General features: G+C 38.9%; 3 protein-coding genes across 5 annotated transcripts; 1 reads left to right on the top strand and 2 right to left on the bottom strand.

Moving 5' to 3' along the window:
* The first annotated feature begins 301 nt into the window (after positions 1-301).
* Positions 302-6,206, top strand: LOC131129693 (ras-related protein Rab-11B-like). Its single transcript, XM_058073477.1, has 5 exons — positions 302-452; positions 3,969-4,164; positions 4,244-4,437; positions 5,376-5,456; positions 5,623-6,206. Exons 1-5 carry the CDS (start codon positions 413-415, stop codon positions 5,763-5,765), a joined length of 654 nt encoding a protein of 217 aa, XP_057929460.1. The 5' UTR covers positions 302-412; the 3' UTR covers positions 5,766-6,206.
* Positions 6,207-7,549: 1,343 nt separating this feature from the next.
* LOC131129692 (E3 ubiquitin-protein ligase MARCHF2-like) lies at positions 7,550-15,258 on the bottom strand. 3 transcript variants are annotated; one of them, XM_058073476.1, is made up of 5 exons: positions 14,912-15,258; positions 12,122-12,373; positions 9,953-10,179; positions 9,666-9,875; positions 7,550-9,089 (listed from the first exon to the last, which is right to left on the bottom strand). In XM_058073476.1, exons 2-5 carry the CDS (start codon positions 12,298-12,300, stop codon positions 9,013-9,015), a joined length of 693 nt encoding a protein of 230 aa, XP_057929459.1. In that variant the 5' UTR covers positions 12,301-12,373; positions 14,912-15,258; the 3' UTR covers positions 7,550-9,012. The 3 variants fall into 3 exon arrangements, with proteins under 3 accessions (XP_057929459.1, XP_057929457.1, XP_057929458.1); XM_058073474.1 differs by having other exon boundaries at positions 9,963-10,179; XM_058073475.1 differs by having other exon boundaries at positions 9,963-10,158.
* A 543-nt stretch (positions 15,259-15,801) lies between these two features.
* LOC131130115 (ras-related protein Rab-11B-like) lies at positions 15,802-19,472 on the bottom strand. The gene is made up of 5 exons (XM_058074283.1): positions 19,308-19,472; positions 18,776-18,971; positions 18,306-18,499; positions 17,111-17,191; positions 15,802-17,022 (listed from the first exon to the last, which is right to left on the bottom strand). The coding sequence occupies exons 1-5, from the start codon at positions 19,345-19,347 to the stop codon at positions 16,877-16,879; spliced, it is 657 nt and encodes a 218-aa protein (XP_057930266.1). The 5' UTR covers positions 19,348-19,472; the 3' UTR covers positions 15,802-16,876.
* Positions 19,473-19,538: the final 66 nt, after the last annotated feature.

The raw sequence follows: 19,538 nt of genomic DNA, 5'->3' as shown, positions 1-19,538 counted from the left end.
GAACAGGGGTGGGCAAACTTTTTGACTCGTGGGCCGCTTTGAGTTAACAAAATTGACTCACGGGCCAGAATGTATATTTAACACACACACATTATTTTACACAGTAAACCTTGAATCATTTATCTAATTTTATCTGTAAACGTCTTATACTATACTACTATACTATACTACTATACATGTGCCAGCTATATGTTCTCATACTTAATAGTAGTAATCTTGATATGATTATCAAATGGAACACACGTTTTTTTTTTGTTAGTTATATAACTTCCGCTTTTGGTGTGTCACTTGACGGCGTGACGTCACCCAATGTTTCCGGGCACTGGGGAAGCTAAGCTAGCTGAGTCTATTATTTCCATCCGGTCAAGTGCTCTTCTAACACAACGAAGAGGTGACTGTTGTTAAGCAAACCATGGGAAACAGAGACGATGAATATGATTTCTTGTTTAAAGGTAAACATGCACAGAAAACGCAAATTGTGTTGCTATGTATGACTAGCTGAGCATCAGTTAGCACGGTTGCCAATTTAGCATCAGTCGGCAGCTGGTGGTGGCAGTTGACGCTTGCTACAGTTTTCTTCTGCGTCGTCGTGTCCCTAATGTCAAACGTCATCTTGTATTTACATCATGTTGACGCCCTCTGATGATATTAAGTGCCCTTGTTTGTGTAGAAGTACTGTGTGCTGCTCATGTTTGTGTATTTGACAGACTAAAGAGGGTGCTGTGATTTAGCACTGGAAGCTAAGTGTTCGTGGTCTATGCTGACTCCAATTACTGCATTTTTAAAAGGACTGTCTGGAACTTGTTTCTAATGTTTCTAATCTAATAGAATGCCCTTTATTGTCATTATACGCTTGAATAATGACATTTAAAGCGGCCCCTTCTTAGGTATAGACATGTATGTAAAATATAAAAATATTCATAGCGAAGAATAAAGTCATATGTGGGGTAATGCTTAGTGATATATTGCAAAAAGTGCACAGTATTTCAGTTGTATTTAATATTTGAGTGAAGATTGGCGCGAGGGAGTTGACTGTTGAATCACAATTTAAACTGTATAAAACTGACACAATTTTTATTAAATAACTTTATGGCTGTCAGTCACCGCTGTCTCTTCCACGCCTACATGTCCGTAGTGTGTTCACATACACAATAGCAGTTTCAGAGAAGTGGAGTCATTGTGTGGTTATGATATACCAGGGGTCGGCAACCCCGCTGCTTTGGAGCTCCTATGTAGCTTCAACTTCTCTTCACAGACCTTGAATATTTTGTAACACCAGAGTGGGGAAATGTGCATTTTTTAAAAGAGCTACAAAAAATAACAAGGTCATAAATGCATCGTGATTGAGTTCCTACTGGTGATTGGATGAGCATGGGAGAGGGAAGGGGAGCCAGTGTGTGCCTGCCTGCAATCGGTGAGACATAACAGAGACATCTTTTCTCCCTGGTGGTCAGTGAACCATGACTAGATCCCAAAATGGAAACATCTCAGAAGAAAATTGATTTAAATCCTGCTGGACAGATTTCTTTGTCTTCTTTGCCAACAACTCTGGTTTACCCATGTTACAATAATGCAAAGTAATCAGTCTTCCCAGACTCATAGTGTTAGTTTTTTTTTAACCACTCATATCTCAGAATGTTTACCTGTGCTGGATATGTGGTGGGAAATTATCGAACAACAAAAAGACTGTTTCAAAACAAGCGCGCAACATTTTCTGAAAAGTAGTCATTTCATCAAAGTAGGCCTACATGTGTTTAATGGTGGTCAACCCTGCAGTCCTACTTTGCACATGACTGGCTCGGACCAGCAACCACATCCTGTATGACCCCCGTTAAGTCCAGAGATAAAAAATAACAGACTGTCAATGCACTCTGCTGCGTGAGTTTAGGGATGTCCCGATCCGATCTTCAGGATTGTGATTTGGGTTCGATCAACTGTATTTTTGAAGATTGGATAACATTGTCCGAGTGGTTAGCGCGCAGGCCAAACAGCTAGGAGAGCCGAGTTTGGGGTCCTAGTCCAAGTGTGAATGGTTGTTTGTATATACGTGCCCTGTGATTGGCTGGCGACCAGTTCAGGGTGTACCGTGCCTCTCGCCCGAAGACAGCTGGGATAGGCTCCAGCACCCCGCGACCCTCGTGAGGATAAGCGGTAGAAAATGAATGAATAATATTGGTTTCTGCCACAAGATTGGGCTGATCTGGTTGCTGTATTATGTTTTTTCTATTATGTTGTTGCAACTGTGAAAATTAGTAGAGAAATCGTTAAAGCTTTATGGTTTGTGACTTATTTTTAGAAGAGGGGGCAAAATGGCTCTTTTCATAGTAAAGGTTGCCAAACACAGGCTTATACATGCATTGATAGCGAACATTAGTAGGGCAATTTTTTTGAATTGCTAAAATTAGCTGACAACAAACATCACTAATGCATGTGTATGCATGTAGGTGGGGTTTATGTACTTTTACACAAATGCCGGGAGAGCAGTGACTGTAATTTTATTTATACTTTTCAATGTTGCCGCCCTCTAGGAAGCTGAATGAATTTTCTGCATACAGCGCCTTTAGTGCCAAATTGCCAAACCTTTAAGTATGAACAGAACAGCAACAATTAGGATGACATATTGGTTTGGCAATAGGACATTTGTGTAAGTGTGTAAGTTCCCAGTGATGACTTTTGTAGTCCAAATCTGCTGCCTTAGGCAATAAACCACCTGGAAATGCCTGTTAAGTTTCCCTGGCAGGCAATGTCGACTTTGCGTATTTCCTGTTGGTAAACGATATTTAAAAATAGATCTGCTCAAACAGTCTCAGAGTTGTATGTACAGTTTTTCATCATCATCATCATCATCATTTTAAGATGTTGTGCCCCTGAACTCTACAGGCACCCTGAGCCCTAGACTCTATTTAAAATATATACAATGTATACTATAAATTATTTAATGAGGGGCACTATGGCTGAAAGTTCATATTGTTATAGTATCTTGCATTGACTATTCCAGTACATCACAATATATTCTAAGGCTTTTAAATCCTAATCTAACCATTTCAGATTATGTGGGTCCTAAGGAAAGATTCATTCATTCATTCATTCATTTTCTACCGCTTATCCTCACGAGGGTCACGGGGGGTGCTGGAGCCTATCCCAGCTGTCTTCGGGCGAGAGGCGGGGTACTCCCTGGACTGGTCGCCAGCCAATCACAGGGCACATATAGACAAACAACCATTCACACTCACATTCATACCTATGGACAATTTGGAGTCGCCAATTAACCTAGCATGTTTTTGGAATGTGGGAAGAAACCCACACATACACAGGGAGAGCATGCAAACTCCACACAGAGATGGCCGGGGGTGGAATCGAACTCGGATCTCCTAGCTGTATGGCCTGCATTCTAACCACTCAACCGCAGTGCAGGCGGTTTTCTTCATTATAACCAAAATCACTTACGTTCTTGTATCAATAACGATGGCATGAAACTGCAAAAAAACAGTGTTTTAGTTTTTTTCGCCAGCGCATTACATTTATGATGAATTGCAGCCTGTTGCAATTCAATTTTACAGGTCATGGTTTATCAACATGCATTATTTATATCGGTCTATGGTATATAGTTTTCTCACCCATTGCTGATATACTGTAATACACACCATATAATATACGTATTATAAAGCATCTATACTTATATTATAAAGAATATATTTCAAAAGAAATAGTTTTGACTTGCAGAGAACTGAAATTGGCTTATGAAGTATCAAATCTTTAAAGGTTTCATACACATCTTGTGCATGGAAAGTGTGTATAATATTCCAGGTGTTGTACATAGGGCTTGTCTGTCTAACTAGTTTATGATGACTCACAACGTCAACACAGAAACGGGTGTGTCAGACTCTCCACTGTTTTTTTTTTTTTTACTCCAACATCATGACCCAAGAAATGTGTAATCTGATTTTCTGATTATTTTTCTTTCATAGTTGTGCTTATAGGAGACTCCGGGGTGGGGAAGAGTAACCTCCTGTCCCGTTTCACAAGAAATGAGTTCAACCTGGAAAGCAAAAGCACCATTGGGGTGGAGTTTGCCACCCGCAGTTTGCAGGTGGACGGCAAGACCATCAAAGCTCAGATTTGGGACACAGCCGGACAGGAGCGCTACAGAGCCATCACCTCGGCGTAAGTATGTCATGCATCACATCGCCTGTAATGTTTTTTGGGGTAAAAAAAAAAATACAAAAGTGCATATCGCCATCAGGTATTACCGCGGTGCAGTCGGGGCTCTCCTGGTGTACGACATCGCCAAACACCTAACCTACGAGAATGTGGAGCGCTGGCTGAAGGAGCTGAGGGATCACGCCGACAACAACATCGTCATCATGCTCGTCGGCAACAAAAGCGACCTACGGCACTTGAGAGCTGTGCCCACTGATGAGGCTCGGGCTTTTGCAGGTAACACCCCCAAAAAACGACATAACGTTACAATACAATATGATTTCAAATACAGACATCCCTCATTTATAACGTGATAAAACATGGATGTGAAATTGGTGAACTGTATTGGAACATAAACACACAAGGAGAATGCCTGCAACTCATGGACTGCAGTGAAATACACATTTACACATTTTCAACATTTTGTTGTAAAATCCAGATTTCACCCCATTTGATGGTGTTTGTTTTACAAATGATGTAAATGTGCATTTGTCAGATAGAATATTAGATATGAAGTATTTTCAGTGTCAGAACATGGAACATACTCTACAGTTGATGGAATTATTGATGACTTTAATTGTCACATGAGCATATATAGTATACCACAAAAGGGAGTACACAGCTTATTAGAGCACAGTTTCACTTGATTGTGCCAAGTTACATATTTGACATAAACTAGGTCTCACGGCCTAGCACCAAATAGAAACAATAATCATGCACTTTCTGCCATCTAGTGGACACATTTGATTGTTCTTTACTATACGCCACTGGCATGGATAAATGGGTAAATATGCTTATGGAGGTGTCACGAGACGAGACAAGATTTAACATTTAGTCGGTAGGCTACAGTATTCCGCTTAAGAATATTTGATTTGACATAACGACATGATTTCATGTCAATGTTTTGCTTTTTTTTCATACGTAAAGGCTGTGTAAACATTTTCAATGTGAATACTTTGTTGTGTTTGTGGCTGAATAAAGCAATGTTGCTTTTACATGGGTAAGATACTTAGAGAACAAGTTCTCATTTTGTTCATAAATGTGCCTATTATAGTTGTACATATTGAAAATGACAGTGATTTAGTTGTATTTTCTATTTGAACAATCTTCAAATAGTGTGTTGTCTTGTAGTAACCAGTGAGTAAAGTCATTCTGCAATGTTATTTCCTCGTCAGAGAAGAACACGCTGTCATTCATTGAGACGTCAGCGTTGGACTCGACAAACGTGGAAGAGGCCTTCAAGAGTATTTTAACAGGTGGGCGGAGCTTAAGACCAAAAAGAATGGAAATTGAATTATGCCGTCAAGTATTTGAAGTAGCAGTTTAACATTCTTAGCTGAGAATTAGCATAAGATGATGTACCCCTGTTAATGTATGTGCGTTAGAGGAAAGTTTGATTGACTTTTTATTTTTGTACTACAGAAATCTACCGCATCGTGTCACAGAAACAGATAGCCGACCGATGTTCACACGACTCTCCCGGCAACAACGTCGTCGACATCAGCGTCCCACCGACCACCGACGGCCACAAGAGCAACAAAATGCAGTGCTGCCTCAATGTGTGACCTTTATCCCTCCTTATATCCTCCTATACCCTGATCTCACCTAACCTCAGTTAAGCACTTTCCTCTCTCCTCTCCCTCTCAATTCTGCCATCAAAGACCTGTACAGAAGCCTTTTGTGTTGGAGAATGTGAAAGGCTCTGACTTAAAAGTGACGGAGCATTTCAATACTGACCACTAGATGGTGCTGTGCAAAGAATCTAATGGCAGTCACTTCCCAGTGAGGCAGTATTATGTTGAAATCTGTATTTATTGAACTGTTGTTGATGGATGTTGTTGTTGTTGATATAAAGACTGGTTATGTTTACAGTAAACGCTCTACAAAGCCATCACAGCCTGTGCAATGAGCATATTTTATTATTATGAGCTTAATCAGTAGTTAATCAGTAGTTCTTTTTTGCAGTGCACTGCAGAACCCAGTAAAGAAGTAACCAGTGACTTTTACTCTAACATGCGTTTTCTTGTTTTTTTTTAATTTATTTATCTGTACTTAATTTTACATGCATAATAGTTCCACAACGCAAAAGAAACTTGCACTTGAGTAAACTATTTAGTAGTCTTTTCATCTCTGAAATGCTATGTGCGCTATATATGAATATTAGATTGAAAGAACCCAATGATAAATACATAGAACATGAATGAATGAAAGAAAGCAGGTTAGCCTTAAAGCAGGGCTTTTTCCAGCAAGGATCACAAACTGAAAAATGAAAGGATGCAAGAGCCAACTTGATATTTTCTAAACCAACACATGTACATATGATATTATAATGTAGACCAACACATGTACATATATTATGAATTATATATTTCAAGAAAATTTTATCTGACATTTTTTCTTTGTAATCTTAACACTGTTACTAATTACACATTCTCAAAAAAATACATTTTTCTTGTTCCTATTTGTGGACTTTATTCTCATATGTAGTTATTATTTAAAATTCTGCTGTTGATTTTCCTCAAGCTATTTTAACTTAACTTTATTTCCGTAATATTTTTACTTTATTCAGGTAAAATGACTGATTTTTTTCCATTTTTGCTGTTACATTGTATTTTACGGGCTAACAAAAAACAGCCACGGGTTGCAACAAAAGGCCTCTGGGCCACACTTAGGATACCCCTGCCTAAAAGAGTATTTTATTTGTTGGGTAAACAGTCCTAAAGAGGTGACAAATAGTGAAAGACAGCCACATAAATAACCCCCGATTACGATTCCATCCTTTTATAGATTAAAGCCCCTTGATGTGACAAACAGTAAACACACGGATAAACAACCCACTCAGATGAGCACCCACCCATCCCCCAAATCGGCCCCTTTCAATGTTGATGGGTTAAAAACAAAAACACAGAACCATTAAAGGGTATTTTGTGGGGCACAAAGCGCCTTAGTAGAAAATGAAAAATAATGTTCTTTTCTGCCAGTTCAAGGAGGTTTGTTTTTATCTTAGCATTTGCTGTTGCATTTGTTTAGTTGTACATCTGTACAACTAAAGTACATTTGTTTGGACAAATATGACATCAAAAATACCAGTAATGTTTTCATTAAGAGCTGATATATACAACTTTGGCATCATGGTATTCAGTAGCACTTGTCAAAAAAAAATAGTACTGAATATGTAAAAAATGAAAGAAATGGACAGTGACAGTCGAGTAGTGGTCTCATTAGACTTCTTCCTCCCAACAACTAGTGAGCAATACAACCAGAGGAATGGGTAACACTCGGGAATTGGGTCTTTCTTTTTAGGACTGAGTGGCCTGTGCTTGTATCAAAACAAATCGCCACACAAAAGCAATTTCAGTTCTTTTTATTTTGGGGAAGACTTCTGGACATTGCTCCCAGTGGGAGCCGTGTTTCTGTGCACCAAGGGTCAAGAGAAGCAAAAATCTCACACACACACACGTGACATGAAAGTGACATTGTTGGAGACGGGACAAGTTGTCTGCATTTTCACCAAAAGACATGAAGCTGGGGTGAAAGATGTTTGCAGGATGAACATTAAATCTCCAAATAGTGCTTCTGATCTCTTTCACTCTAATTTCAAGAGCACCACTTGAATCGCCACAATACACACTAATGAAGACATGTAACATGTATAATAATTATAATATGGCTGCCATTGCTTCGCAAGCTGTCATTTTTAAAAAAATTCTCCAAAGTTCATTTGAGGCTCCTGCATGTAGTATCAATGCCTCCTGTGTACATATCATCTGTTTTACTATAAATGAAAGGCAAACATTACAAGTGCTAACATTACAAGTGTTACGTTGTTAATAACACATTTAAGGCCATCATTGGGGACCAATTATTACACCCAAACCATCAAAGTTTAACACAACTAGATGGAGGTTGACTTTCAAGTTTCAAAACAAACGTTCCCATTGGAAATACTGTTAAGTGAATTGTGTAATAAATAGTAAAACACAGAAAAACTACGAATACTGATTCATTTTTTACATTGTACTAAGCAGCCAGACCACTTCCTGTGTTGTTGTAAGTTCTTTTTCAGGTTACTATCATGTCACTGGTACCTTTCTATGTGATAGATTGAAATCCTAGTTTGACTTTTGGGGCATATTTATTTACAAAAGATGTTGAACTACAGATATGACCACTTTTAGTGCATTTGACTTTAGAGGTTCCACAATGCTTTCCGTGAACGAAAAAAAGGTAATTAACCGTCTCCCTGTGGCTCAAATGAAATAAAGCTCTCCAAAATGGAACTTGCTATACCTAAAAATCCAGAATTAGTCCCTTTTTGTAATTTGTGCATTTTTCTTGTCTTTTAAAATGAACTTGTTCTGATTCTGGGTCAGTTAGTGCAAACATGGCAGTAGGCAGCACAGTGAAAAGTCTGCTGATGTCATCATGGAAGCAGCCCTTCAGTGATGCCACCACTACGTGAAATACTCTCCTTAAAGGCACACTGCTGCTTTTTTAGGGAGTACTTCAGTAAAAGTGGCAAGCACGTTCTTCCATGTTCTTACAAAAAGCTTCAAGCTTCATTAAAAAAAAAAAACAGTGCTTGCATTGCATCATGTACTGCATGGATGTCCATAGTGTACTAATACTGTATGTCATCTTCTTTCCCATCCAATGTTTGGGACTCTGTGGAAAGTTCACTTGAGTGTTTTTGGCTGTAAAAGGTTAGGAGTGCTCAGTCTTCACCTTGGTTCTCATACTACACTTTCATCAGCAGCCATCTTCAAGGGTTCGGAGGAGAGTAAATGCTGGGAAGAGGGAGACTCCTGAGTGTCAGGAATGATCAGGCACACTTTCTGGTCTTTTTTCCTCCATTCGGAATACAGTTGACAGTGGTAGCGCAAAGACACCTGCACACACACAGAACACAGAACAAAGGGTTTTTTGAGCGGGTGGAATTGAAGATTGAGGGTAAAAGTTTACCACAAAAGTTGTCAAGATAAATTTTTTTGGTGCATCTCTCCAGGTCACCGGTGTGTGTGTGAGTGATAAGAAGAAAAGCTGCAACAGGCTTGGAACACAGTTATTTGACACCACATTCTGGCGTCTGGCCACATGCATAGTTCATCATTCAAGTGAATGAAGTAGTACTCAATAGCAATAAATTGAATTATTTTGTACTTCATAGATAGAAAACCCATTATTAGAGCACTGTAGACATTACATAACACCCCTCCAGTCAAATTTATACTAAATATAATTTTTTGTTTAAATGGCACAACACTAATGTGCAGGCTATGGCCACAGCCGCAACTTTAAACAAGTCCAATTTATTTATTCTGACCTTAGTGTTTCCGACTGAGTTTGGAAGAAAGACACTCACTCAGTCAGTCACAGGGCATCACATGGCACATACAGTAGATCATTTTCCCCATGACTGTATATAAGCAATTTTAGAGTCAAGCATGCTGGATAGGAGACATTACCAGGGTCCAGAGGATGTAGATGGTGAAGAGGACAGTGGTGAGCGCTATGAGGCCTACGGCCTGCAACAAACTGCCCAATTTCAGATGGTCCTGCGCTCCCTGCAGGCACAACCAGGCAGAAATGGCAGCAAGTGGAGTGATGAACAGGAAGCACACTGTGTCGCAACACAACATCCTCTTCTCGTTGCGTGAGCCGGGGTCGTCGAGCCACTGTGGACGAAAGAGCGAGTTTGAATAATCAAGAGAATGATTAGTAACACAGAAGTAATAGGACAAAGGGTATTGACCTCCAGTTACCTCTGCAAAAGGCCTGAGCTGGCGTTCGATGCTGAACCTAGTCTGGCAGAGCTCACAGTAGCTGGTGTTGGAAGATGACAGCCACTGCTCTAGACAGCTCTTATGGACCATGCCCAGGGTGCCGGCGCAGCCGCACGGGGACAGGAGGTCCTCGCCGTAGCCTCCGTCATGGCAAATGCGACACATGGGACCATCACTGGCAATGCAAGCGGATGAACTGTTGACGTACAATAATCAATCCGGAAACATCAGCACACCTCAGGGTGAGACTTGAACCAGTGAGCATAGATGAAGCAGCCCCTCTCTAAAGTCCTAATCTGGACACGTTTTCAATTTTTCGACATTACTGGTCCAGGTCCAATATGACTGAAAGGAGCATTGAAATAACATATAACGTAATCATGCAGCTGAGCTGGCCCACAAGCATCTCGGGTTGGGTATAGTTTGATCCTTTATGTGTAAAGGATCAAACTCTAGGCTAATACAATCAGTGAAATTAGGAACCAAACTCATTCACAGTATGAAGGAAACGATTAGATGTATTAAAGGAAGGTGCCTTACTCCCCCCTCGCTTAACCAGCGCTTTCTTGGAAATAATTCTCGGACGATATTAGATCAAGTCATCTGCACTTTTGAAACGGTGCCCAAACCGGGAAAAAGGAAAACATATCCATTTGGTCCAAAAACAATGCCTTTTTATAGTTATGGAATTTTGTGACATGCAAGTGAACAGAATCGCCATAAAATAAATAACATGAATGCATTCACCAAGATGGAACAAAATATAAAATTCACAACAAATGGGCATAATTTTCCATACAGAGCACAGGGAATGTGAAAAAAAATATCCTTGCATACATTCTGCACAATTGGAGGAGAAAAAAATGAATTTCCTAACAAGACATTGGATGCACAACACCACCTTCAAGAACTTGTTTCAGATGGTTGAGTCTGCATCTATTGAGGTGTAGAACAACCAAACCATCCAGTGTTTTGAACGGCTCTTTTAAGTGGCAGAGGAGATTCAATTGACATTTGCATAAAATAATGTCTTATTCAAAATCCAAATTGCCTATGCATGGAAGTTGGAAGTTATCTGCAGTATGTGTAGTTTTTGTTCATTTATGTAAATCACAGTGTATAAGCCACAGCCACTAAATTAAGATATGCCTAAGATATGCCTTTATTCGTCCCTCAGTGGGGAAATTTGTAACAAAATTTAGAGAATAAAAATCTGATTGATGCATATATAAGCTGCACATGTCATAAAATTGCATATTGTGTAAAGTGAGGACTTTATTTGACAGGAGCCAATGATGAGCTATGAAAAGAACTCCCAACAAGCTTGTCAACCCATTGGAAATTGCAGGTAATTACTCGATATAGCAGTCTGATTCACAATGTCATCTTACAAACAACACTAAACTCATCACATAGCAACTTAACACTCAAAAGGTATACCGCATAAATATACAAACATTTGCCAAGTCAATATATATATATATTAAACATTTTACCCGTAATGCATTTCGTCTGAGCAGAGCATTTCATTGGAGCACAATCAGCATAGAAAATGGATGGATGTAACTGCAATGTTGTCTCTGTCCGCCAGAGGGAGCCAGACAAGCCTAGATCCCAGCGTGAGGCTGATGTCATTGGAGGATGCAGCAGCACCAATGGATCTATTGCTCAGTTCCAATGTACTATCGGAATTTGTATTATTATTTTAAACTCATAGTGATACATGTTTGTATATTTATTGGCTATTCTTTTTGAGTGTTAGGTTGCTGTGTGATGTTACAATGACCTACTGCATTTTCCCATGGGTTGACAAGCTTGTTGTGAGTGCCCTGACAGCGGACAGTCCAAATATTAGGTACAGTGATGTATTAACTGCAGGATTCAAACTTTAAGAAAAAAGTAGAGGTTTCACTTTTTTAGGTGAAGGAAAATAAAAAATGGTGATCTGAGCATGGTGATACAAAGCCACCACCTTAAGGAATGTTTTCAATGAAAACAAAAGCCAAATGAAATTGTAATCAATATTATAGTTCTCTATACTGGTGGGAGTTACTTATAAAAAATAAATCTTATAACAAGTCAGTCTTTTGAATGGCTCTTTGAAAGGAACAACTCATTAAATGTATTTGCATCAGTACCTTTGCACGGGTTTGAGCACGGAGGACAGCAGCATTCCGTCTATGGTTGTGACCTGACTGAAGCAGTGTCCTGGGCACCCGCCTCCTTCTCCTTCCTCCGCACTCTTCAGAGGGTCAGTGCTGCTCGTGCAGTCGCACAGGGAGCCGGGCAGGTGGTGACAGCAACTTCCTGTCGTCATGGTTACAGGGTCCGGAGACCGGCTATGGAGCCGGCGTTGCGAGTTGCAAGAAGAACAGTTTCTCAAGAGTAGCCTGCAAATAAAAAAGAAACTAGCTAAAATATTGGGAGAAGCTCTCTTTGTGATGCATGCACTCTTAAATAAGAACTATCTAATGCATTATTATACATTACTCATCAATGAATGTCTTTGCCATTTTGTCTATGTGATGGCTTCCAATGCATTGCAGTGCAGTGTAGGTGCATGGGCTTCAATCAACGTCCTATCACATGGAAAAACGTGTATGTTTGGAGGAAGTCCAGTGGACTTGAAGCGGCTATATCAACCATTAAATAGAAGCAAGCATGCATGGAAGCCAGCACTCGTGCTCATGCAGTGCAGCAAGCTGATAAACAGCTGGCACTCCTACGATAACTCCTGCACAACGATAAGACGCAGACAAATGACATCAGCAGCCTGTGTGTCCTCACAATGACTGATGCCTTCACAAGTGGACCTTTTTGTATGGAGACGTGCGGGAAAAGATTAGAAGAAATTGCACACATTGTGATGGAACAACTCACTGTATCAGTCAAGAATGGTAAATAGTGGCTCACACCAAAAAATAAGAACATAATCCTGTGGCTTTAACTGTGTTGTTTTGGAGAAAATGAGCTGCAACATGGCAGATGGTGACATAACACTTGTGTTGATATGTGGGATTTATGGTGTTTTGCATCAGCCAATAATCTCTCCATTTTAGTCACTGACTGTTTGGGATGGTCCTGGACAAATATCTTAACTTTGCTCGCTATGTATACTTTTACATTGACAGATTAAGGGTTACAGTAGTAAGGCCACAAGTCATGAGTATAAGTATTATGAGAATGTATATAAATATGTTATGTATAAAAATCTATTATGCACAAACATTTTTTTTAAACTATACCAACATAAACACAAAAAGGGGTTGTTTTACATCAAAATAATTTATTTACAAATATATGAACTATTGAACTATTTACATGACCATGAACTATTTACAGTTTTCACATTTGGAACACATGTGTGTGTGCTTTTTAACATGTGTGTTAAAAAGAGAAAGGACTATTTTATGAAAATAACATTGTAGCATAAAGTTAAAATGTAGGAGAAAAAGTCATATTATTATGAAAAACAAACCAAATGTGCCCCACCCCGCTTTTACTCATGTTTTAACTGTGTATTAACAAATGAATGTTGTATTTTGGTGTGTCTTCTACTCTACTTCTACTTTTACTTGCTTTATTCAACTCCATTCTTTTGTAAAGTGTCTGAGTATTTTGAAAAGCACTATACAAATAAAATGTATTATTATTATTATTATAAATAAAATGGTAATTTTGAAAGATTTGGTTGGGGAAAAAGTTATAATATGGGAGTAGGGACAGGAAATCATCAAAAACTGCAAATGGCACAATCCATTTGTAGATTTTTGCAGTTTTTGGTGAAGAAAGTTCATCTAGTTGAAATGGAAAAAATAACAATAATAATAATAATTATAATAATAATAATAATTATTATTATTATATAATAATAATAATTATTATTATTATTATTTAATTAGTATTAATTATTACTATAGTAGTTATTATTAATTAATTATTATTAATTATTTCTTCTGTCTTCTTATAATAATAATAATTATTATTATTATTATTATTATTATTAAGAAGAAGAAATAATAATAAAGTCAATAAGAATAAAGTCAAAATATTAAGAGTAAAGACTAATGAAAAAGTAAAAAAAAATTGAGAATAAACCATATTATGATGAAAATTAATGTCTTTTTGTAGTAGTTTGTAGTTTAAATATTAAAGAAAAAAGTTTCTAAAAAAAGTAGTGTTATGAGGAAAAAATGGTTGGTTAGTTTAGTTCTAGTATTACAAGAACATTTACAACAATCATTTATGAAAAAAGTTAAAATTTTTGGAAAAAAATGCAAAATTTTGGGGGAGAAAATAACAGCTATACTATTACACTTTTTCACCTATAAGACAAAGCTGTGACAAATTTACTTGGTTATATAAATTTGAATTTTCCATTTCCTTCAGGATTTTGCATGAATCTGTAGCAATGCAATACGAGAAGAAAAAGTTGCACGTATAAGAATCAAGTGGTAATATTACGTCATGTCACGAGAAACCGCACGAGAAAAAGTCACACAAAGACGGATTAGCTCCAAAAATAAGGCAGTAACTTTGTCTCTAAGCAGAGCGGAGAGATGCAACTATTGGGAGCAATGTGCAAAATGATGACTTGAAACTCAACTTTGATTTCTTTGTCTTGACATTTACAAACTCGTAAGCAGAAGCTGTGGTATCGACTGTCGATGGTCGATCGACTATTACCTGGGGTTTAGGTGTTCAACGTCAAAACCACCTTTTCATTGCGTGGCAGCAAATAATGTCTGCAGTGGACGGTGTTCTATGTAACACAAGTATGTAAACACAAATATAAGTATGTTATTTATGTCATATCTACAGGTTGTTTTGTTGTCAATATACACGAGTAGTTACAAGCTCCTTACACACGAATGACTGATGTGCAGCTTGCACGCTTGTCACGTCTGCAAAACAAAATGATAACGTACCTCGTTCCTTTAAGACGACCAACAACGACTATGATGAAATCTTTTGTTTCCTTCCGTCACATTTAGCGACCTGTGTCGAGCTAAAAGTCGTAATACGCGAAAAGTTCGCGTACACCAGCTGTCTTAAAAGTAGACCAGCTAGCTTGAAAGTACGATACAGGAGTACATCCGCTTGGGGGATTGGGGATTATATTAAATGTTCCCCGTAGTCTTGCCCACGGCTGTCGAGAGCAAAAATGGCCTCTAAAGTGGAGCCGCTGGTCAAAAAATGGAAAGGAGGCGTGTCATGAAGCTTCAGTTGAAGAATGATAGGGATTAGTGGTACTGTACATTGAAGGCGACATTATTCCATCTGATTCAACGAAAACACGTCATCGCGTGCAATGACGTCACGTGCACTGGCTATCAACTGTGAGCAGCAGTCTATTGACAGTACAGTACATTTGAGGGAGCAACACTAGAATAGCTTTCAATGTTCTCATTAACTACTAAGTCCTTATTTTAATGATATATATATAGGTACGCTTATCAATAACTACAGTAAAATTCTTCAAAATTACTTTTTGCCTGAAATATACCTAAATATAAATGTTGGGATTTTAACCCTTTAAAAAGAAACATCACTCTTTGAATGGGAAAGTCTTAGACAAATACATGGAGGCCAATAGTTGATAAAGCATACTCTTATTCTATTTGTTCCATGTTAACACATTTTTTAAAAGTTTATTAAAAATAACACCTGAGAATCTTTACATAGTAATTGTTCATGAATGTCATATCATAGAAGTTATGTTGGTTCCTTCCCTTTTTTAATCAACCTCATTCAAATATACTGTAACTTCTGGGAACCTTGAATGACGGATTGCTTCAAAAATAAGTTGGATACATCATCATGCAGATTGGTTTTTATTGACACATCAGCAATTTTCAGTCACAAAGTACAGGCGAAAAGTGAAATGTTTTGACGCAATAAGTCACACATGCGTCCAGGTCCCTTTCCTCAACAAATTACACTTACTGGATATTTCTCAAGAGGGAGTGTTATTCATGTTCCCACAGAAAATGCTATCAGATGACACATTAATTTCTCAAAAGGTCACACCAGTGAAAAAGAACATCTGAATTTGAGACACTGAAATGAGTGGGAGTGCAAATGATTTTTAACTCTTTTTTAAAAGTGGTACACACAGACACACACAAACAAAGCCCAAACATTAACACTAACTCATTCACATTTGTTCACACTTGCAAAAAGCTGTGCCAGTGGTGCTCGTGATTGCATCTGTCATCCTTTGGTGTCATAATAAAACTTTGAATGGTTGATTCCTGCTTGCATATATAGAGTCAAGACAGTCACAGCCGGTCTACTTCCCGGCTCGTGCAGACTCCTCGCCCCAAACCATCCCCTCTCACAAAGGGAGAAATTCACATGTATCATTCAATATGCAACCGTCAAACTGTTCTCCCACATGATGCCGGAGAACACAGATCCCTCGCCACCACTCACACAGGTGGGTCAATAGGAACGTTAATGACAAAATGGGTCAGCGACAGCATGCAATGGACTCAAGCCCCTTTTATACTGCCTGTAAAAGGCGGCATTTTTCTACCCCTGGTTACTACTGTGAATAAACGGCACCGACACAGAATGGGAGGGATGACGTTGACTCGCCAACTGTCAGCCTTTGGAGGTAGTATCAGAGGCAGGACGGCTCCTATGTGTAGGGAATGATGGAAAGGCGGACAGAGGAGGAGTCCTGTCTTGTGTTGTGTTGAAAGCAATTGTTATTCATCTTAGTTATCAGATTGCAGAAGTCCTGCCCACCGTCAGTTCTGTGTAAAAGGCAAAAAAGGCGGATAAATGCTGGGTCTCCTGCTACGGCAATATTGCAAGGCTATAAAGTAAAGAAGTGGTTGAAGAGGCGGATCATCGAAGTCAAAATTGAGAAAGAAAATAGAGGAGTTTCATAGGCTTTGGCAGCATGCTAGTTTGTTGCCTCTCTGTCCATCAGTGGTGGGCGGGACGCTGATGTCCACCACGTTGTTTCCCGGGGAATCGTCATGTGCTGATCTGTCTGATATTTGCTTCTGAGATACAATGCGGTAGATTTCTGTGGAGGAAGAAGGCAAACACGGAAAAAGGCGAGGAAATAACATGTCCAGTATAAAGTCATGTTCGCGTTCATTTTTTTTGTTTACCTGTAAGAATATTCTTGAAGGCTTCTTCCACATTGGTGGAGTCCAAGGCGGAGGTTTCGATGAATGACACAGTGTTTTTTTCTGACAAAGTCACATAAAGGAGCGTTACTTTGCCCAAATGCATTTTTTAATATACTGATGTATACTGAGGAACCAGTGTCAAATATTTGATGATGCTGGTCGACTACCAAGTTGATCTAATTGCCAAACTAATTTATGTCTTTGGCATGAAACCTTTAATTCCACAACCAATGCTATGCAATGTGACACTAAAAATCATCAAACATAAAAGTAAAAGAAGCAAAGTTTCTCTTCCTTTGTTGAATTATATTGCTCACCTTTCCTAAAAAAATAAAAATAAGAAATACAAAAATGAAACTCATCAGTGATGTCACATGACACCACAAATCTTGTGAGACTCAGTGATCTGTTACACTTTTGAGACACATAATTTGGGTTTTGGTGTTTTGGTGCTTTTCTGGGTGTCTGATTTCAAAAATTCCACTTTAGATAGTTACATATAATCTATTTGATTGGCCACTGATAAGTATCGGACGATTTATGGCGATAAATGCCTTTAAACTCAGATCACAAAAGCCAATCCCCTGTGGCTAGTGCTGTTGCAGCCCACAGTGATCCATCCATGCAGTGTGTAGTTCATCAAATGAAACAACCTGTAGGCTATGGGTGTGTGTGTGTGTGTGTGTGTGCACGCGCGCGTGTGAGTCTAGATTATGTCTCATTTTCTCTTATTATTTTATATCAAGAGGGCTCTAATAATGTTATCAACTGCATTTAGTAGGTCATAAACAAGTTTTATATGCTCTGATTAGAAAAATATTGGATTTAATTGGTTGTTTGGGATAGGCTCCAGCACCCCCGTGACCCGTGAGGATAAGCGTCAGAAAATGAATGACTGAATAATTATATTGCGTGTAAGTGGCCAGAAGCTTCCATTGTCACAGCAAGTTCCATTTCCGGCTCTCTTTACTATTTTTGTACCCAATTCAGGTGGTATTAAAAAAAATCCAAAGAAAAGCACTTGTGGAGTTAATAAATGCTCACTGAGATAGTCTCACGGGTTGACCCGATGTGTTACTTGTCCAAAGATCAATTATGGAAAAGTTCTCCACAGATTAGCTAAAAGCTGTGAAGTGTTCTTTCATAGTATAGTTCAATAAAAATTGGAATTTACCAGCAAAAGCTCGAGCTTCGTCTGTCGGCACAGCCCTGAGATGCCGTAGGTCGCTTTTGTTGCCGACGAGCATGATGACGATGTTGTTGTCGGCGTGATCCCTCAGCTCCTTCAGCCAACGCTCCACATTCTCGTAAGTTAGGTGTTTGGCGATGTCGTACACCAGGAGAGCCCCGACTGCACCACGATAATAACTAGTGGTGACGGAACAAATACAATCAACAAAATTAAGTCCAATACAATTAAAAAATGCATTTAAATTAATGAGCAGTATTATGCAGTCAGATCACAAAGTACGACTATGAAAGTACAAGTACAAAGAATCACAGTGGATGTGGTTTTAAGTGAAGGTGTACATAATACTGTGGCTAGTAAGTGAATATTGCAACCATAAGTGAGGAAGCTGGGCTGAATAAGGGAAGTAAAAGTTGACCATAACATTAGAGGACTACTACTGCACATAAACTCACGCCGAGGTGATGGCTCTGTAGCGCTCCTGTCCGGCTGTGTCCCAAATCTGAGCTTTGATGGTCTTGCCGTCCACCTGCAAACTGCGGGTGGCAAACTCCACCCCAATGGTGCTTTTGCTTTCCAGGTTGAACTCATTTCTCGTAAAACGGGACAGGAGATTACTCTTCCCCACCCCGGAGTCTCCTATAAGCACAACTAAACGCAAAGTAGATTCATAAAATCAAATAGAGGAGCAGCCATGTAAGCTAGCAATTTAATTAGCTTGTTTACCTGTCGCTAGCATGCTAACTTGCGAGCGTTAACGCAAATAAATACCATGAAAGTGATCCGTTTTGAAGGCAGAGACATTATGAAATTATAATACATGGATAGTCTATAGTTGTTATTTTACAACAGTTACAACTGCTGCCTTTCCAATGAGGAGCTAACTTTAGCATTAACATTGGCTTAGGTTTACTTCGTTTTGCTCCTACTCCTGACAAAGCCTTTATAATGACCACCATCATTCAGCAACCTTCGAGGAGGACTTACCTTTAAATAAATAATCATATTCATCATCTCGGTTCCCCATTTTTTGTGTAATATTACTTTTTAACTACTTCTTAACAACAACCAGGCAATGTCTACCTCCAGTGAGGCCTCTTAAAAAAATAAGCGTGTCGGGACACGGGAAGTGACTTTTCGACCAATACAATTCGTGTATATTTGATGGACAGCTTTGCTGGCAAATCGGTTGATAGGAAACCAGTCATGGGACGAATC

Source organism: Doryrhamphus excisus, chromosome 5 (genome assembly GCF_030265055.1).
Source record: "Doryrhamphus excisus isolate RoL2022-K1 chromosome 5, RoL_Dexc_1.0, whole genome shotgun sequence".
Taxonomy (NCBI): Eukaryota; Metazoa; Chordata; class Actinopteri; order Syngnathiformes; family Syngnathidae; genus Doryrhamphus; species Doryrhamphus excisus.
Note: the sequence above shows the minus strand (reverse complement) of the source record. Positions and strands in the feature narration are given on the sequence as shown.